Source organism: Myotis daubentonii, chromosome 8 (assembly GCF_963259705.1).
Source record: "Myotis daubentonii chromosome 8, mMyoDau2.1, whole genome shotgun sequence".
NCBI lineage: Eukaryota > Metazoa > Chordata > Mammalia > Chiroptera > Vespertilionidae > Myotis > Myotis daubentonii.
In genome coordinates, this window is record NC_081847.1 from 64,828,185 (window position 1) to 64,852,300 (window position 24,116).

General features: G+C 40.9%; 1 protein-coding gene across 8 annotated transcripts in view; it reads right to left on the reverse strand.

Moving 5' to 3' along the window:
* Positions 1-1,132: 1,132 nt before the first annotated feature.
* AFG3L2 (AFG3 like matrix AAA peptidase subunit 2) overlaps positions 1,133-24,116 on the reverse strand; it is a 47,400-nt gene continuing 24,416 nt past the window's right edge. For 7 of the 8 annotated variants that reach the window (XM_059706665.1, XM_059706663.1, XM_059706660.1 and 4 more), the window contains 8 exons: positions 21,359-21,512; positions 20,202-20,309; positions 19,985-20,110; positions 17,287-17,397; positions 13,830-13,945; positions 9,647-9,847; positions 7,418-7,612; positions 1,133-1,931 (listed from right to left, as the gene is read on the reverse strand). In XM_059706665.1, coding sequence (XP_059562648.1) covers positions 1,689-1,931; positions 7,418-7,612; positions 9,647-9,847; positions 13,830-13,945; positions 17,287-17,397; positions 19,985-20,110; positions 20,202-20,309; positions 21,359-21,512 — 1,254 coding nt within the window. In that variant the 3' untranslated portion in view covers positions 1,133-1,688. The remainder of the gene's footprint in view (positions 1,932-7,417; positions 7,613-9,646; positions 9,848-13,829; positions 13,946-17,286; positions 17,398-19,984; positions 20,111-20,201; positions 20,310-21,358; positions 21,513-24,116) is intronic. The other variant, XM_059706666.1, reaches the window with a different exon arrangement.

Genomic DNA, 24,116 nt, shown 5'->3' on the forward strand with positions numbered 1-24,116 from the left:
TTTGTGACTATAGTAAAAATACACCTTACCATTCCCATCTAACCTGGAAATGTGCTAGGTTTGATTTCCTCCGAGCACCTGTGGGCCAGGCTCTAGTTAGGCCCCAACATAGGTAACGCTCAGTACAGTGCCTAGAGTGCAGGTGTGACTGGCCACTCCGTGCAGCCGAGTCCTGCTGGGGCTGCAGGAGTTGTGGGTTACCATCTGAGCCTCCCAAACAGCTTTGTCGGTTTTCTTAGTGAATCAAACAGGACTCATGCTTGGCACACCCTTCATTCCGCCCAGACAGAACAGCACACACTGGCACCTCTTTGCAGTGGGAAGAGGAGAGTCCTGAACATCTCATCATTGCTTATGTGGAGGACAGCACCCTAAACACCCTGATGGCTGAGACCTCCTACAGCCTCAAAATAATTCTTCACTCAGCTACTTCCCACAAGCACCCCCTGAGGAAAGAGGGCCGTCAGTGTGGCTTCTGCAGGTCACTGCCTGAGCCACCTCCCATCCCATCAGCCCAGTGCTGCTCCAGATGCCACCGATTCTGTCTTAAGTCTGAGGAGTCACCATTCCCACAACATAACTACATCAAGGATACACAAGGCAGGTGGAACAACAGTAAAGGGAGCTGCTAAAAATATATATCAATAAATGCAAAAATGCATGGTACTTCCAAATCCAAATAGTGGCTTTGTAAGGTTTAGTCCATCTTCATGCATTGTCCATCTACGTTTGCAATATTGCAGACCTCCACTTTTCTGGACCCACACACCCTTCTAATAGTAATGGCCACAGCTTACCATTCAGAGCAGGCAAGTCATGGAAGATCCAGGGCACAGGGACCTCTCTAGCTTATTGTCACTGCTCTTCTCTGAAGTCCAGGTGATGGCTTGGGACAGCCTGCCACACCTGCTATGACACACCGACTCCCAGTCCCAGACAGTGTGACCAATACGTGGTCATGACTCGTCTAGTAAGGGTGTAAGTCACAGATTCTCACCCTGACTGAGCTGGTATCAGAATTCATCATTCCAGGACACACAAACCTAGAAGTTCCTCATCCTCACGTGCGAGCAGATGAGAACCAGAGACTAAAAGAAAGTATCCCAAGCATAAGCAGTGGCCCTCTGTGTGGTCAGGAGAAAAAATTAAAATGTGTACACTTTATTTCTGATGTAAAGAAGCCGTATTTACATAATACATTCATATTTTTTTTAATATGTTATAGCTCTCTGTAGAAAATCATCCCAGTAAAACGGCAACATGTAGTCTGGATTCAATCTTCAAAGTATTAGTCAAATTTAAATATTCTTATCAGGAATCCAATTTAATTTCACAGCCTCTGGAGGGAAATGGGAATGAAGGGTGGAGCGATGGAAAGTGAAATACAGGCCTCTCCCACGCTGGCAAGCTTTCCGATTCTCTTCCTGACATGTTCTGCTGGCTTCACTGATGGTGGAGCGGGAGCAGTGCTGGGCACCAAGCTCCTCTCTCCCAGACGCTGTCCAAGAGCCCAGGGCCTGGGGAAATCACCCCGCCACCCCTACTGGGACTGCTGAAGCTGAGGATTAAGTACTCCTCTCCCCACCACTTCAACTGGTCAGCGCTGGTTGAGATCAACTTAGCAGTGTTCTCATTCTTCTGAGAAAGCCAGAGTTGAAATAACGTGCAAACTGAACCCACAATACAAGCTAAAACGGCCTCCCTCCTCGGATCTGATTGGCGATTTTCTCCTCTGGAGACACCTCTTTCTCCTTTTCCCGGTCTTTGTTCCAGTCCTTCAGGCCCTCTGGAAGCGAAGTGTCCTCATCCAAGCTGCCAGTGCCTTCCACAAATTCTTCATAGGTAGATTTTTCCGCAAATGGTCTGGGGCCCAAAAGTTCAACCATATCATTCTTATCTAATACTTCTTTTTCTAATAATAGAAGAGCAACCTGAAATATAAACAATACAGTTACTCAACGAAGTTTATAGACAACCCCACTCAAAAAAGGGTTTAAGAATCACTGAGCCCTGGCTGGTTTGGCTCAGTGGATAGAGCATCAGCCTGTGGACCGAAGGATCCCGGGTTCGATTATGGTCAAGGGTACATGCCCCAGTTGTGGGCTGGGTTCCCAGTGGGGGTCGTGCCAATCAATGATTCTCTCTCATCATTGATGTTTCTATCTCTCTTCCTTTCTCTCTGAAATCAATAAAAAAATATATATATATATTTAAAAATCACTGAAAAAGATATACATAAGGTCACATAATTTTGGAGTAAGTTGTGCAAAATACTATAAAAACAAATGTCCAGCAGTAAGGGAGAGGCTAAATACATTTGGTATATCCACACAATGAAAAGTGAGATGCATAATCTCTGTAGTTTACAATATTTGCTTTTTAAAAGAGGGAAAATACATCTTTTAGTGATGAATCACCTATTTTTATTTTATTTTTTTTATTGATTTCAGAGAGAGGAAGGGAGATGGAGAGAGAGATGGAAACATCAATTATGAGAGAGAACCATCGATTGGTTGCCTCCTGCTTGCCCCCAACGGGGTTCGAGCCTGCACTTCAGGCATGTGCCCTGACCAGGAATTAAACCACAGCCTCCTGGCTCACAGGTCCACGCTCAACCGCTGAACCACACCTGGCCAACAATGTGCATGGAAGTGAGCAACGACAGTGGCAGGGGAGCAGGGGAGAGTGGTTGTGTTAAAGCATCTGATCATTACAAAGAGAATAAAGTGGGTTAAATTGTAAACTGATCTTGCCCTGGCCGGTTTGGCTCAGTGGATAGAGCGTCAGCCTATGAACTCAAAGGTCCTGGGTTCTCTTCTGGTCAAGGGCTCATGCCCAGGTTGTGGGCTCGGCCCTCAGTAGGGGGTGTGCAGGAGGCAGCCAATCAATGATTCCCTCTCATCATTGATGTTAATATCTCTCTTCCTTTCCCTTCCCCTCTGAAATCAATAAAAATATATTTTAAAAAATTTTACAAAAAAACATTGTAAACTGACCTCATGAAATAGATTTAGTAGGTAACTCCCTAAGAAATTTAACATATCGGGAGTTAATGTTAAATGCTATGTTTTTAAATATGCCAAATAATAAAACTATTTTCTGCTATCTTTGTAATCTTTTCAAACTTTACTATGGAATATTTAAAATATGTACAAAGGTAGGAAAAACGGATAACTAATTCCCATCTAACTACTATCAATAATTATCCACTTAGAGCCATTTTTGTTTCATCTACTCCCTGGTTTATTTTGAAGAAAATCCCAGATGTCACATCATTTTATCCTTATATATTTTTATCTACATCTTTAAGGGATAAAGACTTTTAAAAAAACATAACCAGAACACTAAAATGATCTAATTCTTTAATATATTGTTTGTGTATGGAAGATTTGAAGAAATAAAAGCTTTATGATTTCTTCTTAGACCTCTTTAATACTCAAATTTGCCTATTTACAGTTACGAGAAACCACTTAAGTTGTGATATTTTACTTAACCCAATATGTCAAAAACATTGTCATTTCAACATGTAATGATTTAAGAATTGATATATTTTACATTCTTTCGTTCATTCTAAGTCTTCAAAACCAGTGTGCGTTCTATGCTCACAGTCCATCTCAACTCAGACCAGTCACCCTGACGGGCACAGGCTGGGTTCGGAGCTAACATCTGCGTCAGAATCCGAATGCCACTTCCAACCGCCTGCCTGACGAGCTTAAGCAAAGGGAAGCAGCACTGCTTCTTAGTGCATTAGTGTCGTCTGTAAACGAGGTAATACAGTTACTTCGGAGGCTGCAGGAGGCTTAGAGAAGTCAGGCAGTCCTAGTACACACACCACACCAAACTAAGTGAATGCTAGCTGATTAGTCTTATTCTCCTAAATCTTGACCTTAGATGGGTAAACTGAGGCCCAGAATTTGTAAGGCATTTGCTGTAGCAGCAAAGGCTCCAGCCACTTCTCCATTTGATGGCTCCTGGCTGGCTCCACATTCTTCTTAATGGACTTAATTTTCTGGTGGACCAGGCAGAATTTCAGAACTCTACGGTGTTTCAATATCTGAGGATTACTTTTCCCTTCACCAACAGTGACTTCTTTGTTAGCACTGTCAGCACACATACTGCACATATGGAAGGGTAAGTAACTGAGTGTATTCTCTGGACCCATCTGAGCATCTATGCTGTGCACGTGGAGTCCCCGAGCTGGTCTCTCATCTATTCTCCCAGAGCTGGTCATCTCATTTCGGTGAGCACTTCCGCCCTCTATTGTCTTTTACAGTTCATTTTTCTCTTACCAATTGGCTGTAGGGGGAAAACCAACAAATCCTCTATCTGGTCTGGACCTCCTATCCATATATCACTTGCAATTGCCTACTGCTTATGTCTTCTTGGATGTCAAGGCTGAATCCCTCCCCCGTTCCCACCCCAGGCTGCATTTGCCAGTAGGAGGAGCACTGGAGTCAATCCAAGGGCTTTCCTCCCATCCATTATCCACTTAATAAATCTTAATAACTTAAATCAGCAACTCTTGGTTTTTTACATGTCACCACCAGCACCATCTCAGGAATGTTACACATGCCTGCAACAGCTCTGAGCTGGTCTCTGTTCTAGTCTCTTCCATCCCACTGCTGCCACACTCTCCTTTTAAGTGATGAACTTGAATCATTTCTACTTAAGATTCTTTAAAGACTCCCTCCCATAAAACAAGGCAGTTAGATTAGACCATTTTGAAAGTCACTTTTATGCCTAAAATTATGTTTCCAAATTTTCCACCTGGCTTTTGAGGACCTGGGTACTGCAGTCTCTCTTTCCCCCATTATCTGCTCCAGGCAGACCGGCCCAATCCTGCCTTCCTCCCCATACCCTTCTCTGCTCAGCTCTGCTCAGCAGGCCTCCATGCTGAGAGCTCCTTTCCCACTGACCGGAAGCTGACTATCCTTCCAGGTAAAACTAAGCCCTGTGTTCTACACAAAGCCTTCTCTGACCACTGTTCTCTCTCGGAGCTCCTGCTGCATGCTTTCTGGTGTTTCACAGACACTAGCTCTCTCCCAATTACACTGCAGTTTTGTGAAAAGATGTCATGGATTTTTAGAATTGCACAGCACAGTGCAGGCTCACAGAAGGCTGCTCTGAAGACTTGCTTATGAATAGTCTACTTTAAAATATTCTTTTATCATGTCAATCCCTTATCAGGCTTCTTCATCTGTGTTTTTCTCATTAGAGTGAAGAATGTTCAAAGAACAAAATATTATAATTTTGGTGGCATGGAGTCTGAATAATTAAGAATTTACTAGATGCAAGAAATCCACTGAATTAAAAAAGGATCTGTGTCTTTTGCAGGTGCTATCCAAATGAGGAACAATGAAACACATGAACCATGTTTATCCATGGATGCTTATAATTAAGCCAAATGTAGTTTTCATGTGTTGACTTCCTGCTTATCAAGTTTAGCTAATTCTCTATGTGCCCTTTCATCTGTCATTTACTACTCATTCCAGAGGTGAAAAACAATGGTAAGTTTCTATTAGTCCATTGTGTTCCACACTTAGTACAGCAGGGCCTCAAATAATGTTGTTTCATTCAATGCTATTTTGTTATAACGTTGATGTGAGGCCACAGGAACTTAACTCTTGTTTATATTAATTAGCCTGTGGTAAAACTGGTTTCATTATATGTCATTTCACTTAAGGTCACAGAAACTGTCAATGATATTAACCAAGGATTTACTATATTGGTAAAATACCTGGTGAGGAAGAGTACAGATTCAATTGTTTATTGGGTAACTATTAATAGACTTCATTCGGCCCGAACCAATATGCTCAATTAATATTTGACAAAGGAGGCAAGAACATACAATGGAGCCAAGATAGTCTCTTCAATAAATGGTGTTGGGAAAATTGGACAGATATATGCAAGAAAATGAAACTAGACCACCAACTTACACCATACACAAAAATAAACTCAAAATGGATAAAGGACTTAAATGTACGACAGGAAACCATAAAAATTCTAGAAGAATCCAAAGGCAACAAAATCTCAGACATATGCCGAAGCAATTTCTTCACTGATACAGCTCCTAGGGCACTTGAAACTAAAGAAAAAATGAACAAATGGGACTACATCAAAATAAAAAGCTTCTGCACAGCAAAAGAAACCATCAACAAAACAACGAGAAAACCCACTGTGTGGGAAAACATATTTGCCAATGACATATCTGATAAGGGCCTAATCTCCAAAATTTATAGGGAACTCATACAACTTAACAAAAGGAAGATAAACAATCCAATCAAAAAATGGGCAAAGGACCTAAATAGACACCTTTCAAAAGAGGACATTCAGAAAGCCAACAGACATATGAAAACATGCTCAAAGTCACTAATCATCCGAGAGATGCAAATCAAAACAGCAATGAGGTACCATCTCACACCTGTCAGACTGGCTATCATCAACAAATCAACAAACGACAAGTGCTGGAGAGGATGTGGAGAAAAAGGAACACTTGTGCACTGCTGGTGGGAATGCAGACTGGTGCAGCCACTATGGAAGACAGTATGGAGTTTCCTTAAAAAACTGAAAATGGAACTCCCATTTGACCCTGTGATCCCACTTCTAGGAATATATCCCAAGAAACCAGAAACACCAATCAGAAAGGATATATGCACCCCTATGTTCATAGCAGCACAATTCACCATAGCTAAGATCTGGAAACAGCCTAAGTGCCCATCAGTAGATGAATGGATTAGAAAACTGTGGTACATCTACACGATGGAATACTATGCTGCTGTAAAAAGGAAGGAACTCTTACCATTTGCAACGTCATGGATGGAACTGGAGAGCATTATGCTAAGTGAAATAAGCCAGTCAATAAAGGAAAAATACCACATGATCTCACTCATTCATGGACAATAGAGACCATTATAAACTTTTGAACAATAATAGATACAGAGGCAGAGCTGCCTCAAACAGATTGTCAAACTGCAGCGGGAAGGCCGGGGAGGGTTGGGGGGCAGGAGGTAGGGGGGTAAGAGATCAACTAAAGGACTTGTATGCATGCATATAAGCATAACCAATGGACATAAGACACTGGGTGATAGGGGAGGCTAGGGGACTGTCTAGGGCGGGGGGGAAAAATGGACACATATGTAATACCCTTTGTAATACTTTAAGCAATAAAAAAAAAAAATAGACTTCATGAATCCCTCACTCATATTCTTAAGAGCCACAAAAGCTGGGATCATGCCCACTTTTGCTTATCACCATATTCCCACCACCTCAGAAGCAAAACAGACACAGAAACAACAGAATGAAGGAGGTAGCCAGATACGAGAAATGCCGACTGCTATAAACCCACCAAGAGTCAATTATCACTTTGAACTTTTCCTGCAAAACTGTGTTTAGAATTATTTGTACAATTGGCACCTACCTTCTCCACATCGGCTTTCTTTTCTGTGAGAAGAGCTACTGTTCTTTTATAAGCATCATTAATAAGTATTCGTACTTCGTCATCTATCAGTCTTGCTGTGGCTTCACTATAAGGTTTCTCTAATACCATGTCACCCTGACGTGGGAGGTCAAAGGAGATTTGCCCAACCTTTTCATTCATGCCAAACTGAACAATCTGAAAAAGAATACATGATTAGTGGTGGACATCCATTTTTGCTGACAGGCTAACGTATTTTTATAAAATGCCTGTAAGTCTTTAGAATTAACTTCACACATTTCATTGTAATACTACTCTTTAACCTGGCAAACTCCATGGCAGCCCTAAGCGGGCTGAACGTTCTGTGTACAGGGGCAGCAGTGAATAGGGTTTTAAATTCCTCAGTAAGGAACACCAGACCAGAAGCCCATCAACAACAGCCTACAACAAAATCAGGTGAGAAACCGGTGGGGGCAAATCCGACAGCTGTGACCTGCATGATACTCCCTGAACGAGGGAAGTAGAAAAGAAGCTTCTGACAGACCTGAGAGAGTAAGAACCCCACACCCTCCAGGTTCTTCCTACAAAGAGCGTCATGTCCACCTGAGCACTACTGACCCTGGAAAGGGCATTGCCTTTCCCGTTCCCCGAGCCCACAGGGCTAGGAAGTGCTTGGTCCAGTCTGGGCCAGAAGAGCCCAAAGCTAACAAGAAGCCCCACGTTAAGAAGTAGCTTTGGGATTATTAACAAGACAAGTAATAACAAGTACTGGAGAGGCTGTGGAGAAAAAGGAACCCTCATTCACTTCTGGTGGGAATGTATGCGTACAGCCCTATGGAAAACAGTATGGAAGTCCCTCAAAAAATTAAGAATAGAATTACCATATGACCCAGCAACCCCTCTTCTGGACATCTACCCGAAAAATTTGAAAGCATTTATTCGCAAAGATATATGTACCCCTATGTTCACTGCAGCATTACTCACAGTGGCCAAGATATGGAGACCAAGTGTCCTTTGATAGAGGATTGGATAAAGAAGATGTGGTACATATATGCAATGGAAGACTACTCAGCCATAAGAAAAGATGAATACTGCCATTTGCGACAACACGGATGGACCCTGAGAATATTATGCTAAGAGAAATAAGTCAGAAAAGGCCATGAACCATATGATTTCACTCATGTGTGGGATATAAAACAAACTCATAGACACAGACAATAGTATGGTGGTTAGGGGGGTCATACAGGGTAAAGGGGGCTAAATATATGGTAACGGAAAATGATTGGTCTTTCAGTGGTAGGCACACAATGCAATATACAAATAATGTACCACAGAAATGTACACTTGAAACCTATATGATCCGAGCAACCAAAGTCACCCCCAAATATTTAAATTAAAACAAGAAAAAAGCAGCAGCTTCTGGAAGTAAAATCCAAACTGACTAGAAAAGGGAACACCCAGATAAAAGTGAGGAGCAGGAACCGAGCCAGGAGGACCCCATAAGTAGTAGGCCATGTTTTTTAAAACTTCATAAAAACATCAGAAAAGGGAATTCTAAAGCTATCAAAATAGAAAAGCTGGCTGTCCTAATCTTCCTCCTTCCTAAGAGGCCAGGAAAACAGATTTAATGTAAAATGAACAATAGAAAAATCCCTTATGAAGTTATTCTGAGAAGAAAAAAGAGCAGCAGAATAATGTCTCCATAGATAAGGAAAGCAGGATGGAAAGATGTCCATAAACAGATGAACGCTATAACCTATACTCCAGAAAAGGCTAAAAGAAAACAGAAAAATGATAGAAAATGTAGAATAACATAAATCAGAATCAGAAAAGCTCAGATGAGGTGCTAGAACAACGGAAAAAGATATAAAAGAAAAAGTACTTTAAAAATAAAGATTAAGCCAGAAACAACACAAGCAAACAAATACAACAAATAATGTCCTAAGAAATAGAAGGTAAAGACAACAGAAAAAAATCATATGCATCATTAAAAGATTTGAGAAAGTGACAGACCCAGAAGAGCTGACATACGAGGAACAGGAGGAGTGCCCCCCCCCCCAAGTCATTTATTTTCATAAGTTTTGATTGCTTTACAATGATTTTTTTTAAGAAATAATCTTGGCCTGAGAAGCCTAAACCAGTCGAACACGGTGGTATTGCTTCAGAGCCACTCATAAATGACCATTTCTCAGCAACGTGAGATGAGGAAGAAGCACTCCATTTCATACTTACTTGGGCATATGCACTCTGAGTCACTTTTTTCAAGTCATCTTGAGCACCAGTTGTAATTTTTCCAAAGAAGATTTCTTCTGACACCCGGCCACCCAGAGTCATGCACATCCTATCCAAGAGCTGCTCTTTGGTGTACAGGTATTGTTCTCTGGGTAAATACTGAGCGTAACCCAGACCTTTGCCCCTTGGAATGATGGACACCTGACAAATACAAAACATAAAAACTGTTGGAGATTCCACTACCACATGTAGACTTGAACACAGCATTTACAGACAGATAAACTCACTTATAAAAAAAAAAGCATAGCAGTTGGGCAATCCATCAGCTTTGGCTAAATGAGATCGAGCAGGAGTGACTGTGCAGAAGTATTTCCTCTTAGGATAACTTTACCTTAAGAGTTCTAGAAATTGTCTTTTTATAAACTCAATTAAAATGATTCAGTCTTGACAAAAAGGCTGCTGGCATGTGGTGACTCCTGAGAGCTTGAATACAGTGAAGGCTCCATTCAACTTGACTGTCAGCCATGGCCACGCCCTCTTTGTACAGGAGGACCTCAACGGTTTTCATTTTCTTTTCTAGTCCTCTTTTTGCATTTGAGTAAATTCCTTTAATTTTCAAAAAATTCACTTTACTAAGGGATGATTTACATGTAAAAAATGCACCCATTTAAAGCGTACAGTTCAATGCGGGTTTTTTTCCCATTTTGGAAGCACTTTTATTTTTAAATATTTTTATTGATTTCAGAGAGGAAGGGAGAGGGAGAGAGAAATAGAAACATCAATGATGAGAATCATTGATCGGCTGCCTCCCGCATGCCCCACAGTGGGGATCGAGCCCGAAACCCGGGCACGTACCCTTGACCAGAATTGAACCTGCGATCCTTCAATCTGCAGGCAGATACTCTATCCACTAAGCCAAACCAGCTAGGGCAGCCGTGGGCAAACTACGGCCCACGGGCCGGATCCGGCCCGTTTGAAATGAATAAAACTAAAAAAAAAAAAAAAAAAAAGACCGTACCCTTTTATGTAATGATGTTTACTTTGAATTTATATTAGTTCACACAAACACTCCATCCATGCTTTTGTTCCGGCCCTCCGGTCCAGTTTAAGAACCCATTGTGGCCCTCAAGTCAAAAAGTTTGCCCACCCCTGAGCTAGGGCAACTTTTACTTATTTTAAACAACTCTTCAGTTTCTGAAGAATTTGGGTGGCTCTAATTATACCTGAATACTGACATAAAAAACATGAATTGTAAGGCCTGGAGAGAACACATCAGAACACATCAAAACTGACGGAGCTGCTTATTTATAGGTATGAGTTAATAACACGCAGTTGTGCAAAAACTTGCTCTTGAGTCATTAATTTCTAAGACCAATGAGTTTTGACAAACTTAAACTCTTACCACAATGAAGATACAAAATACTCTTTATTCTGCCAAAGTTCCCTTGCGCCCCTCTGTATTCAACCCTTCCCCCACTCCCAGGCAACTGCACATATGCTTTCAGTCCCTATGGATTAGTTACAATTTCTAGAATTGCATATCAATGGAAGCATACAATATGTGCTTCATTGTGTCTGGCTTCTCTCCATTTCTGAGATTCACCCCCACTATTGTGTTTTCATTTTCACTGCTGTGTAAACATACCAAACCTACATTGTCTAAACATACCAAATATACATTTCATTCTTGAACATCAGGGTTGTTTCCAGTTTATTGCTATTATGAATAAAGTGGTGTAAGTCTTTGTGTGGACATTATGTTTTATTTAATTTCTCTTGGGTAAATATCTTTGATCACATGGAAGCATTTATAAGAAACTGCCACACTGTTGCCCAAAATGACAATAGCATTTCACATTTCCATCAGCAATATATGAGAGTTCTAGTTGCTCCGCCTTCTTACCAATTCTTAAGGACGGGGTTTAAAATGTTAACCATTTGGTATTTCCTTGAGGTTTAATTTGCACTTCCCTGATGACTAATGATATCGAGTACCTTAATGTGCTAATGTCTATTCATATACTATCTTTTGTGAAGTATATGCTCAAATCTTTTACACAATTTACTAGGTTGTTTGTTTTGTTATTATTGAGTTGGCGTTTTTTTAAACCCTCACCTAAGGATATGTTTATTAATGTTAGAAAGGAAGAGAAATAGAGACAGAGAAAAGAAACACTGATCAGTTGCTTCCTGCATGTGACCCAACAGGGGATGAAACCCACAACCTAAGTCTGTGCCCTGACCGGGAGTCAAATCCACAACCTTTTGGTATATAGGACGATGCTCCAACTGAGCCACCCGGCCAAGGCATTATTATTGAGTTTTAAAAGGTATTTTGTTTTGTTTTTAAATATATTCTAGATACAATTCCTTTTTCATATGTGTGTACTGCCAAGTAGTTTCAGTATGTGTGGCTTGCCTTTCATTTTCTTAATGTTATCTTTCAAAGACAAAGTTTTTAAGGTTGATGAGATTCCATTTATTAACTGTTTTTGTGGTTCATGATTTTTTTTTTTATTACTTAAAGTATTACAAAGAGTATTACATATGTCTCCTTCCCCACCCTCCCCCCCCACCCCCCGTATTTCCCCGGCCTCCCCTACCCCCCAGTGGCTTGTGTCCAGTGTGGTTCATGATTTTTGTGTCCTATGAAATTTCTGATTACTCACAGTTACAAAGACTTTTTCCTAACTTTTTTTTCTAGGAGTTTTATAGACTTTTTTCAAATTACTTTTTTACATATGATGTTAAGGGTCAACGTTTACTTTCATATAAACATTGAGCTGCCAGAACCATTTGTTGGTAAGACAATCCTTCCCACCTTCAATAATCTAGGTATCTCTGTTGAAAATCAATGAACCAATTATGTACAAAGGTCTATTTCTGAACTCTATTCCATCTCACTGATCTAAGTGTTAAGTTCTCTCATCAATATTAGTCTTCACTGCTGTAGCTGTATACAAAGTCTAAAATTGGTGAGTGTAATCCTTTCACCTTAATTGTCCTGACTATTTTAGCTAATACCTGCAATTCTATATAAATTCCTACCCTGTATTTTGATAAATTTACTCCTATGTATTTCATGCTTTTGGATACTGTTGTAAATGAAATGAATTAAAATTTCATCTTTCAATTATTCATTGCTAATATACAGAAACACATTTGAACTTTGTATATGGGCCTTAAATTCTGTAGCCATGCCCTAACCAGTTTGGCTCAGTGGATAGAGCGTCGGCCTGCAGACTGAAGGGTTCCAGGTTCGATTCCGGTCAAGGGCATGTACCTTGGTTGCAGGCACATCCCCAGTAGGGAGTGTGCAGGAGGCAGCTGATTGATGTTTCTCTCTCATCGATGTTTCTAACTCTCTATCCCTCTCCCTTCCTCTCTGTAAAAAATCAATAAAAATATATTTAAAAAGATTTCTGTAGCCATGATAACTCCACTTACTAGTTCTAGCGACTTCTTTTAGATTATTTAGGATGTTTTGTGTACATTTTTAATGTTGTCTTCTCTGTGGTCTCCTTGTTTCAGGGACCCTCTCCCACTCAATTTCCAGCTGTCCCAACACAGGAAGTCAGTTGCGTTGCTTCCTGTTATCCATGCTGCACCAGTTTGGGGAATACACTCAGTTGAAAAAGCAGAAAACGTAACAATATTACTTGGTACGCCATCGCTTTGGTCTCTGCTTTCTTTCCCAGGCTCTCTGGGAATCCCTCTGCATGCATAGTTTAGTAGTCAGCCAGGGCATTTTTACTTGGATTTGGGTTTCACCCCCTCTGTAGTGTTCTTGCTTCCAGGATTTCCCTGTTAAATTTCAAATTTTCTTCAAGCCCTGAACTTTCTCCTCTGGCACCTCAACATGGTAAAGCCAGCATTTTCCACCACTGGTTGTGGAAAACCCTCAGGCAAGAAAGCCACAAACACCCAATTCTAAGCCATTGTAGCTGCTACTTTCTGAGAGTAAATGCTCCTCAGTTTTAGTCTGCTTTTGGAAACTTTTCAGTCCCTTTGAATAGTTTTCTTTCCAAAACTTTATAACTTATCTGTGGGAGAGTTTATGTAACCACTTTATCCCTCTGTTATTACTAGATGTTTTTGCTAAATTTCTTTAAATTTAAACATCTCATCTATTTATCCTTTGAAGGAGTGCAATTTTCTCCTACTGTTCAAACAACTTCTTTACCTTTAGAAGTGGGTCTGCATGCTCCAGATACCAGCCGGCAACTGCGTGACCTGCCTCATGGTATGCCACAGTTTTCTTCTCCTCGGGCTGCAGAACCTGGGTTTTTTTCTCTAAGCCTGACAAAAACAAAAACAAAACAAACCACTTTTATGTTAGTGACACTGACATAAAAAGAGTTATACAATATTTCACAATGCGGTATCTAAAAGGTGATATAGAGATTAAGATGCTTTAACAATCCAAAAATTATCAATCAAGGTCAGAATAAAAATAAAGAATCAACTTCAAAATATACCCAGCTAAAGGGAAAATGCAGTTACTACCCCTACCCCTAGACGCACTTTTTCCCTTAACTTTCCCACTCTTTTGAGCCACATAGCTTGTTTAGGGACATAATAAAATTCAGCACTTAAGTCAACTTAAAACATACAATTCATAGAAAACGAAGTCCAGAAAGAACTCACTGCTAGTCTAAGTATTCAGGGAAAGTGCCTGCTCTGTTCCTGATGGAGGGTAGACGATAGATCAGGACATACTGGCTCAGAGAGTTAGTTAGGCTGCAGCACCCAACACACTCAACAAAGAGCCCAAGGGGTTCCAAGAGCCAGACAAAGCAGCAGCAGGTAGACCAGAGAAGATGAACCCCAGGAGACTGGAGCTGGGCCTGTGTGCCCACTGCAGAGCTGAAGGGCCTCTAACCTATGCACAACTCTTCTTTGGCCTGGATAAAAGTGGATGCTGAACCTCGTATGCGCCTCTGTAATGTGGAAACTAACTACACAGTTTGTACTAATACAGATCATCACACCAAGACAAAAGTAGTTTTGTTGTGTTCAAGATAACTAGAATTTCTCAATTGATAACACAGTAAGGAGTCTAGAAGATTAAAAAAAAAGAGAGGGAGCGAGAGAATGCTATGTTCCCGATTACACAACATAAGACAAGTACATATATACCACAGGTGGAAAGTATATCCAAGGGTGGGAAGTTATAAAGGCTGTGTTAACAAGGCCTTTGTTTTCCAGAGATAAGCAGTTCTTACCTGAAAAACAAAAGCTTCCCCCATAGTTTATCATTGGAATTTTTCATTTTCAGTATACTATTACAGAACAAGGACTGCCCATGGCTGGTTCACAATGGCTGAACTTGAACAAGCGTCCACCCACCTCAAAGCAAGGCCTCCTACTCCACCTGCCACCCTGTTTTCTTTCACACTCTCACTTTGTACTAAGCGCTGATAGCATCGCTCTGACTTAAAAAGGCACAAATATGCCCTAGCTGGTTTGGCTCAGTAGATAGAGCGTTGGACTGCGGACTGAAGGGTCCCAGGTTCAATTCCAGTCAAGGGCACATGCCCGGGTTGCGGGCTCAATCCCCAGTTGGGGGCGTGCAGGAGGCAGCCAATCATTGATGTTTCTATCTCTCTCTCCCTCTCCCTTCCGCTCTAAAATCAATAAAAATATATATTTTTTTAAAAAGGCACAAATATGCAGGTTTCACATGTTTCTGCAGTGATTTAATTCCATCTACAACTCTACATTTTAGATTTTTTCTTTTCATTAACACATTTCTAGAATAAGTGGTCTACTTATTTATTCAATAGTTAGTTATTTAGCATGTAACCCAGGTTGAGCACACGGCTATTCTAGCTCTAGATCCTCACTGTAATCTCCATTAATCTGGCTTTGTATTCTCTACTCAATTCAAACTGTCACATCAATAGTCACCAAGAACAGTCTCACTGCCAAATCCAAATGTCTGTCTCCCTAACATCCCATCACTTGATCCTGCTGCCAACTCTTCCTTAATAAGCATGTCTTTGCCCTTGGTTCCCTTCTCCTCCACCTGAGTCTCCTTTAATGGCACGTCTTCCTTGTCTTATGCATTGATGCACCTTCTAGATCTGTAGCATACAGCTTTGGTGACTTTGCTGACTCACTTTTCTACCCTCTGCTACCAAATGTGAACATCTGGCCATGCTTACTATGTGGGTCCCTGTTCCTCCTACGAGGCACCTGCTCCCTGAGCCTCTCATCCCGGGAACCCAGCCTGAACCCCTGTAGTGCTCCAGGATCCCATTGGACACCCTGCATCTCAGACTTAGCACATGTCATTTTCTGCCAAACCAGCTGCCTCAGAGCCCCCTGCAGCCTGTCAGGCTGCCCTTCTCTCCTGCCTCTGTCCACTGGGACTACCCATGCTAAAGCAGTGGTTCTCAACCTTCCTAATGCCGCGACCCTTTAATGCAGTTCCTCATGTTGTGGTGACCCCATCAAATTATTTTCGTTGCTACTTCATAACTATAATTTTGCTACTGTTATGAATCGTGATGTAAATATCTGATATGCAGGATGTATTTTCATTGTTACAAATTGAACATAATTAAAGCATAGTGATTAATCACAAAAACAGTATGTAATTATATATGTGTTTTCTGATGGTCTTAGGCGACCCCTGTGAAAGGGTCATTCGACCCCCAAATGGTCGCGACTCACAGGTTGAGAACCGCTGTGCTAAAGCCTGCTCTCTCACATGAGTGACTCCCCCCAAAAGCTTTCCTCTTCTTCAGAGTCAGATTCACTTTCCTAAACTACCACTGATTATATTACTCAGTGGCTCAGGAAAAACCCAACTGGCTATAGGGCATTTAAAAAGTCCTCGAGGTCAACATTCAAGGCTTTCTAAAGTCTAGACTTAAATACCTTCTTCAACCTTGCCTTGCGTTCCACAGGAACTTGAGTGTGATCAGTTTACTTTCCCTCCAGGAAACACAGGGTGTATGTAACACTATTTCCAAACCACCTTCTGTTCATGCCACTTTCACACGGTTTCCCATTGGTCTACTGAACCCAGTTTAAACCCCACCTCTTCTGTGCAGCCCTCTTGACTGCAATCTTTTGTCTCCTTCAAATGCCCAAGTTTCTTAATTGCTAATTATGTTTTTATGAATATTAAGTTGCAAGCATTCTAGAAAGCAAGGAAAACACATTATGCCATCACCGGGCTGGCAGGGTGATCATTTCCTGATTAAACAGTCATTGGAGCTGTTTATCCATCACCTATATCTAGCATAGAACACATTTAACTCATGAGATGAACTTTTTGGAAATAGGAAGGTTGTGAGCATTTATAAAAAACTAGATTGGAAAAAATAAGAAAGAAAACAACAACAACAACCAGATTGGTATAATTCAAGGGAAGACACCTCATTCACTGCTAGCTACCCATGTGAATGAGGCTGCCATCGCCATCTGACTCACCCAACACCTATACCACCCATCTCCATGCAGATCGCAGAGGAGGGAAGGGGTTCGCAACACCAAAGGAACACAGCAGGTGCACGGTGAGCCCATGGCTAGGAAATATACCTTTCTTTCTTCTAGATCTTGCCCAAAAATCCCTGGCCTCAAATTCATCTTATCAGCCTTTTGATTTAAGTTACATTCAGTTGCCTTACCACCAATCACTCGTTCAATTGCTTGTTCAAAGTGTTTCTGGTTTATGGAATCTGAAAGGTGTCTCGCAGCAATCAAAGCAGCTTCATTACAGACATTAGCCACATCAGCTCCTACAAAATGAATATACAGAATAGCTTACCCACCAAATCTGTATACTCAAACTGATTAGTCACACATTACGGATAACCAAATCCATAGTCAATTTCTCAATAAGCAGACTGGATAAGGGTTTTATGTAAATACAATTCAGTTTCATTGATGATAACCTTAAAGTATTCTAGCATTCTAGTAACAGCCTGATAATCCTGGCCCAGTGAACTGCGGTAGAAGTATTAGTAGTTAAATAGATAATTACAGGCAAATATTTACCTTTACCAGTATATATAATATGGCTCATATAAACAAAGATAGTATTTTAAAATGCTCATTAATTAACTTAGTCCTATCTCTGTTGGGAAAATTACTTATGTGGATATTACACAGTATGCTGAAACAAAATAAAAAACGTAAGCATTAAAATAACCTAGTGCATTCAAACAATGGAAGTTAAACTTGTGAAATGTGCCAAATGCTTTCTAGAGTCATAAGGTTCTTTGAATTAACTTTTCAGACAAAGTATATGGTAATACAAATAAACAATAACATAATGTATGTGCTCAGCAAATATTAAAATTTTATAAACTGCAAAGTCCAAAAACAAAAAGCAAATAAAAAGTTAGGACCCTGAGACATTTGAGATATCTATCTTCCTCTAACAATGAACTTGTTATAATCTCCTCATACTTTTCAAATGTTCCTTTTTATTTAATTTTGAGTTTGGAAGAGGGCATAGGGAATCTATCTTGCATAAATGTTTTAAAAACATTTTGCATTTAAAAATTCTTGGAAAAAGCACATTAAAAGATGCTCAACATCATCTTTACACATTATACAAATACACATCAAACCTTGAGATACCACTTCACACCCACTAGGATGGCTAAAGTAAAAAAGACAGACAATGATAAGTGTTGGTGAGGATGTGAAGAAACTGGAACCCTCATTCACTGCAGATGGGAATGTAAAATGGTGCAGCTGCTGTGGAAAACAACTTGGCAGTTTCTCAAAAAGTGATTCAGCAATTCCACTCCTAAGTATATAATCCATATAAAAATATGTACATGGATTTTAATAGCAACATGATCCACAACAGCCAAGGCAGAAACAACCCAATTGTCCATCAACTGATAAATGGATAAATAATATGTGGTAGCCCTAGCTGGTTTGGCTCAGTCGATAGAGTGTTGGCCTGCAGACTGAAGGGTCCCAGATTCAATTCCAGTCAAGGGCACATGCCTGGGTTGTGGGCTCAATCCCTAGTGGGGAGCGTGCAGGAGGCAGCCAATCAATGATTCTCATCATTGATGGTTCTATCTCTCTCTCCCTCTCCTTTCCTCTCTGAAATCAATAAAAATATATTTTAATAATAATAATAATAATAAGTGGTATATCCAAACAATGAAATGTTATTCAACCATTAAAAAAAACGATGAAATTCTGACATGTGCTACATGTATGAAGTCTGAAAACTTTATGCTATATGAAAGAAGACAGATACAAAAGACCATCCTATATAATAAAAGGCTAATATGCAAATTGTCCCCTCGACTGGGAGTTCAACCAGGGGGCGGGGCTGGCTGGCCAACCGTCTGCGGCCCCTTCCCCTGGCCGGCCCCACCCCCACCCATGCACAAATTTGGCACCAGGCCTCTAGTCCTATATGAGGGTAATATGCAAATCAACCAAACAGCGGAACAACTAGTCACTGTGACGTGCACTGACCACGAGGGGGCAGACGCTCAATGCAGAAGCTGCCCTCTGGTGGTCAGTGTGCTCCCACAGGGGGAGCACTGCTCAGCCACAAGCCAGGCTGACAGCTGGCGAGTGCAGCAGCCCACCTCTGTGGCAGCACTAAGGATGTCCAACTGTGGCTTAGGTCCGCTCCCCACAGGGAGTTCCCTGTGGGGAGCGGACCTAAGCCATCAGTCAGACATCCCTTGAGGTCTCCCAAACTGCGAAAGGGCGTAAGCCAGGCTGAGGGACCCCTCCTCCCCTGAGTGCATGAATGTCATGCACCGGGCCTCCAGTGTCATATAATTCTCTATATATGAGAGTCTAGGATAGAAAAACCTATAGACACAAAAAATAGATTAGGGGTTGCCTAGGGCTAGGAGTGGAAGGAATGGCTGCTTATGGATTCTTTTGGGGTGATGAACATGTTTTTAAAAGTTATAGTGATTGGTTTAAAACTATACTTAATGAATATACTAAAAATCACTGAATTGTATTGATGGTATCTTAATTTTATCTCAGTACTGAGTTGTTTTTAAAAAACCCAAATAATTTCGGTAACATTAATGGATAAAATGATATGCTGTCAAGGAATTTGTCACAAGTTATCCAGAGACAGAGGGAAGAGGGTGAAGGTATAGAAAAAGTTAGATATGAATTAAGAATTGTTCCCAAAGCTAGGTGATGGGTGCAGAGCGGTTCATTACACTATTTTCTCAACTTGTATGTTTGAAATTTCCCAAATAAAAAGTAAAAATGTATACCTAGGAAGCCCCAAGATGTGAAGTAACAAAGTAAACTGTTACTTGGCAACTGTCATTGATTTAAAGGACTTATAAACAGGTCAGTAGGTTATTTTCCACTCACCTGAAAACCCTGGGGTTAAGGATGCAAGTTTTCTTGCCAGCTGATCCCTATCCAAGGTACTGTCCAGTTTTAGTGGTCTGAGGTGAACTTTGAAAATAGAGGCTCTTCCTTTTATGTCCGGTGGTCCTTGAGAAATTATTTTTAAGAGGAAAAAAAAAATCAGTGAAACAGTGATATCCTCACCAAAACTGGACTAACCCAATGAAAACCATCTTACCAATAAAGATTTGCCTATCAAAGCGCCCTGGCCTCATCAGTGCGGGATCTAGTATATCTGGTCGATTGGTGCCTGCCAAAATGACTACATTTGTTGTTGTGTTAAAACCTGAAAAGATAAAAAGGTGCAATTATTAAATGACATGAGGTGGAAAGTAACAGTGTGCCTGTGAAGAATGTATGAGCACTACAGACATAATGCCACTTAATATTTTTTTCCAATTTATTATCCAATGTCTTTTAAGTCACAAACATAAATGATTTTTCTTACTATTCATCTTGTCCTTAATGATACTAGTAATATATACTAGTAAGACTCAAAAGATTAAGAATCAAATTTCTCAAGACAAATGATCAAAGATTTTAATTTATTTAACTAGAAATTCAGATTATATTGTTAATTTTAAAAATGTTTTATAATCAGTAAGATTAAAACTTGCAAATTATGTGTCTAAACTCCCTGGGCCATGGGACAGCCATTGCATAAGTGAAGACACCTCCAAACAATTCTCCAGGCTAACCTTGCTCAGTTTTACTGGCCATTTCTCAAATGTCAAGGCCATGGCTGCAGAGCCTGTCAAGGCCATAGCTGCAGGATCTTGGCACCTCAAGAGCTCAGAAGCTAATTTCCCCCAAAGATGGCTCTCTGGTTGAAACATGTGGTGCTACTCGTGGACTGACCACCTTCTGATTCTGGATACAGTGCCTGCTCAGTAAAGCAAACTGGTTCAATACTCGACACTGTGCCTTTCTGAGCACTCAAGAGCATCCTCATATCTTACAGCATGAAGGACCTGGCACATCCTAAGAATTGGCTTTCCCAAATAAATTTTCAAAAGCTGACTAACATGGAAAGATTGCTACTTTCTAAGTAAAAGTATTCAAAATTTGCCAAATTCACACGTGGTTACAAATGGGTTTTCCTGATGCTTCAAAATCATAAATAGTTTTGAGAATGAGACTGTAAGTCTTTTGTAAATTATTTCACCAATTTTTCTCTTATTCAGCCCCAGATACAAATAACAGCCTTTAAAAAAGCTATTTCTTAAAGAAAATGCTTTTTTTCTTTTTGGTACTCAATATGAGCACAAGGATTTTCCTTTGAGATATAATATATAAAACAGTGTAGTTTAAAATCCAAAAAACTTGAAAATTCACCATCCATTTCCACAAGCAACTGATTAAGTGTATTCTCCTGTTCACTCTGGCCCCCAAAGTTGCCTCTTCCTCTCTTCCTTCCCACAGCATCTATTTCATCAATGAAGAGAATGCAAGGGGCATTCTTCCGAGCAAGGGCAAATAAGTCTCGAACCTGGGTAAAAATATAAATAATAGAGTCAGTTGAAAAATGAATACTATTTATCCTCCTAATAAAAAAAAACCATCAAGTTTCCTGTCCCACAGGAAGAAAATTTTTTGTGCGTGCTATACTATACAGTACATATTTTAAAAGTTACAAGCAGCAAAGAAGTTAAGTGGCAAGTAACTTGGTGGTAACTGATTTAGGTGAGCAAATATTATTTCTATAATCTCATAAATTCTTGTATATGTAATAAGCACTAACATCTGCTATTTTTATAATACCAACAAATTAATAATACATGGTTTTGGCCTACAAAAAGATAACACAGGAGCGCTGTAAACTTTATATTCAGTTTAAAAGTTCAAACCAGTCTGAGGTTCACATTTCATGCCTGAGGCCATTACTAACAAGCAGGGACTCACTAAAAGATCCAGGCAAAGCTTACACAGAAAGCAAAGGGTCGCCCTACCCAAGTACACCCGCAATCGCCCAGGGTGTCTGACAGTGCCCTCTCCTCCGCACTCTGCAACAGGAGCAACTGCGAGGTCCCTGCACCCACATTCTGTCCTACAAAGCATGCCCCCTCAGACGACTAGTTTAGGTGGGCTGAAGGAATAGCCATCCCCATGCCTCACTACTGCTGAGAGTTCAGGATCTCACCCTATTACCTGCCCCTATGGAGAGATTCAGAGACAAACTCCCTATGCCTCATATCACTTTTATTTCCCTCATCAGAAGTCCAAGTCTCCCATCATCCTCCTTGGCCTGGACTTCTGGGATTTTCATGCCTACACTGCTCTGAGCATATCCCTTAACATAACTCATGTTCCTCTACAGCAGTGGTTCTCAACCTTCCTAATGCCGTGACCCTTTAATACAGTTCCTCACGTTGTGGTGACCCCCAATTTCACTGTTACAAATTGAACATAATTAAAGCATAGTGATTAATCACAAAAACAATATGTAATTATATATGTGTTTTCCGATGGTCTTCGGCGACCCCTGTGAAAGGGTCGTTCCAACCTCAAAGGGTCGTGACCTTTACAGGTTGAGAACCACTGCTGTACAGCCTCCCCTCTGAACTCCAGATCTGTGATCAACAGGCCCCACCCTCTCAAGCTCTTCCCTGAATACTTCCCTCACCTCATTGCCTAAAGTGAATTTTGGCTGTCCCTGCAAAGCTCTCAACTACAAGGGTTTTTTCTTTGTTTATTTGTTTTTAAATATATTTTTATTGATTTCAGAGAGGAAGAGAGAGATAGAAACATCAATGATGACAGAAAATCATTGATCACCTGCCTCCTGCACACCCCACCCTGGGGATCGAGTCCACAACTTGGGCATGTGCCCTGACCGGGAATTGAACCGTGACCTCCTGGGTTCATAGGTCAATGCTCAACCACTGAACCACTCTGGCCAGGCTCAACCAGAAGGTTTTTTATCTTCCCCTCCAGGCCACCAGAGTCAGGGGTCCACTTCATACCTCATTACTATCTCCAAAATAATTCTGCTGGAAAACCCCCTGCTCACTGAGGCTCCTGCCACAGGGCAGCATTCTAGTCATCCACCCGCCTGATTCCCTACTCCCCCATCCACACACCCCACCAGAACTCTTTTCCTAGTGATTTCCACATTCGTGTGGGTCTTGGTCTCTCAGTTCCCTGACCCACCTTTTCGATCACTTTTGCTCCACTCTGACATGACCAGCACTGCCAAAGTCCCCTCTAAACAACCAGCCTCAAGCAATCTACTCTCTGACCACCCACCCTCCTGATGACCCAGCCCACCCAGGTACTCAAGCACCTGCCACAACCAATTCCTCACCTACTTCTTTTTTTTTTTTTCCCCCTCTTTTTTTTTTTTAATATATATTTTATTGATTTTTTACAGAGAGGAAGGGATAGAGATAGAGAGTCAGAAACATCGATGAGAGAGAAACATCGATCAGCTGCCTCCTGCACATCCCCCACTGGGGATGTGCCTGCAACCCAGGTACATGCCCTTGACCGGAATCGAACCAGGGACCCCTCAGTCCGCAGGCCGACGCTCTATCCACTGAGCCAAACCGGTTTCGGCTCTCACCTACTTCTTAGCTCTCCATCCCATTGGGCCCGCTGCCCCACCACCCCCCCAGCTCCTCTCTAATCTTTAATTCCCTCCTTGCCCGTATTAGATTCCATATAAATACTAAACTTCCCCATGCTCCCCTATTCTACTAAGACTTATCTGAAACTCATATGAATCCACCAACTCCACTTAGCATACATAGTTCAACTAATCTAAAATGCCAATAATGGTAAGACCCATCATTACTCTGCTTACCACTGAGAACAGAAAAAAATGCTGCCCACTGATAACACATACTTTATTATTGATTGCAAGCTGTATCCCAATGATTAGAAAAGTAATTGTGATAGCACTGTGCATTTCTATTGTGCTTTAAAAAAAAGTCAACATTTTAGACACTGGTAAAATACACAAGAGTAAAAATTTAAGTGTTTCTTTAAAAATTAATCTACATTCACATTTCTTTATTTCAAAACTTACTACAAAGCAAAGTAATCAAGACAGTGTGGTACTGGCATAAAGACAGCCATATAGGTCAATAAGGTA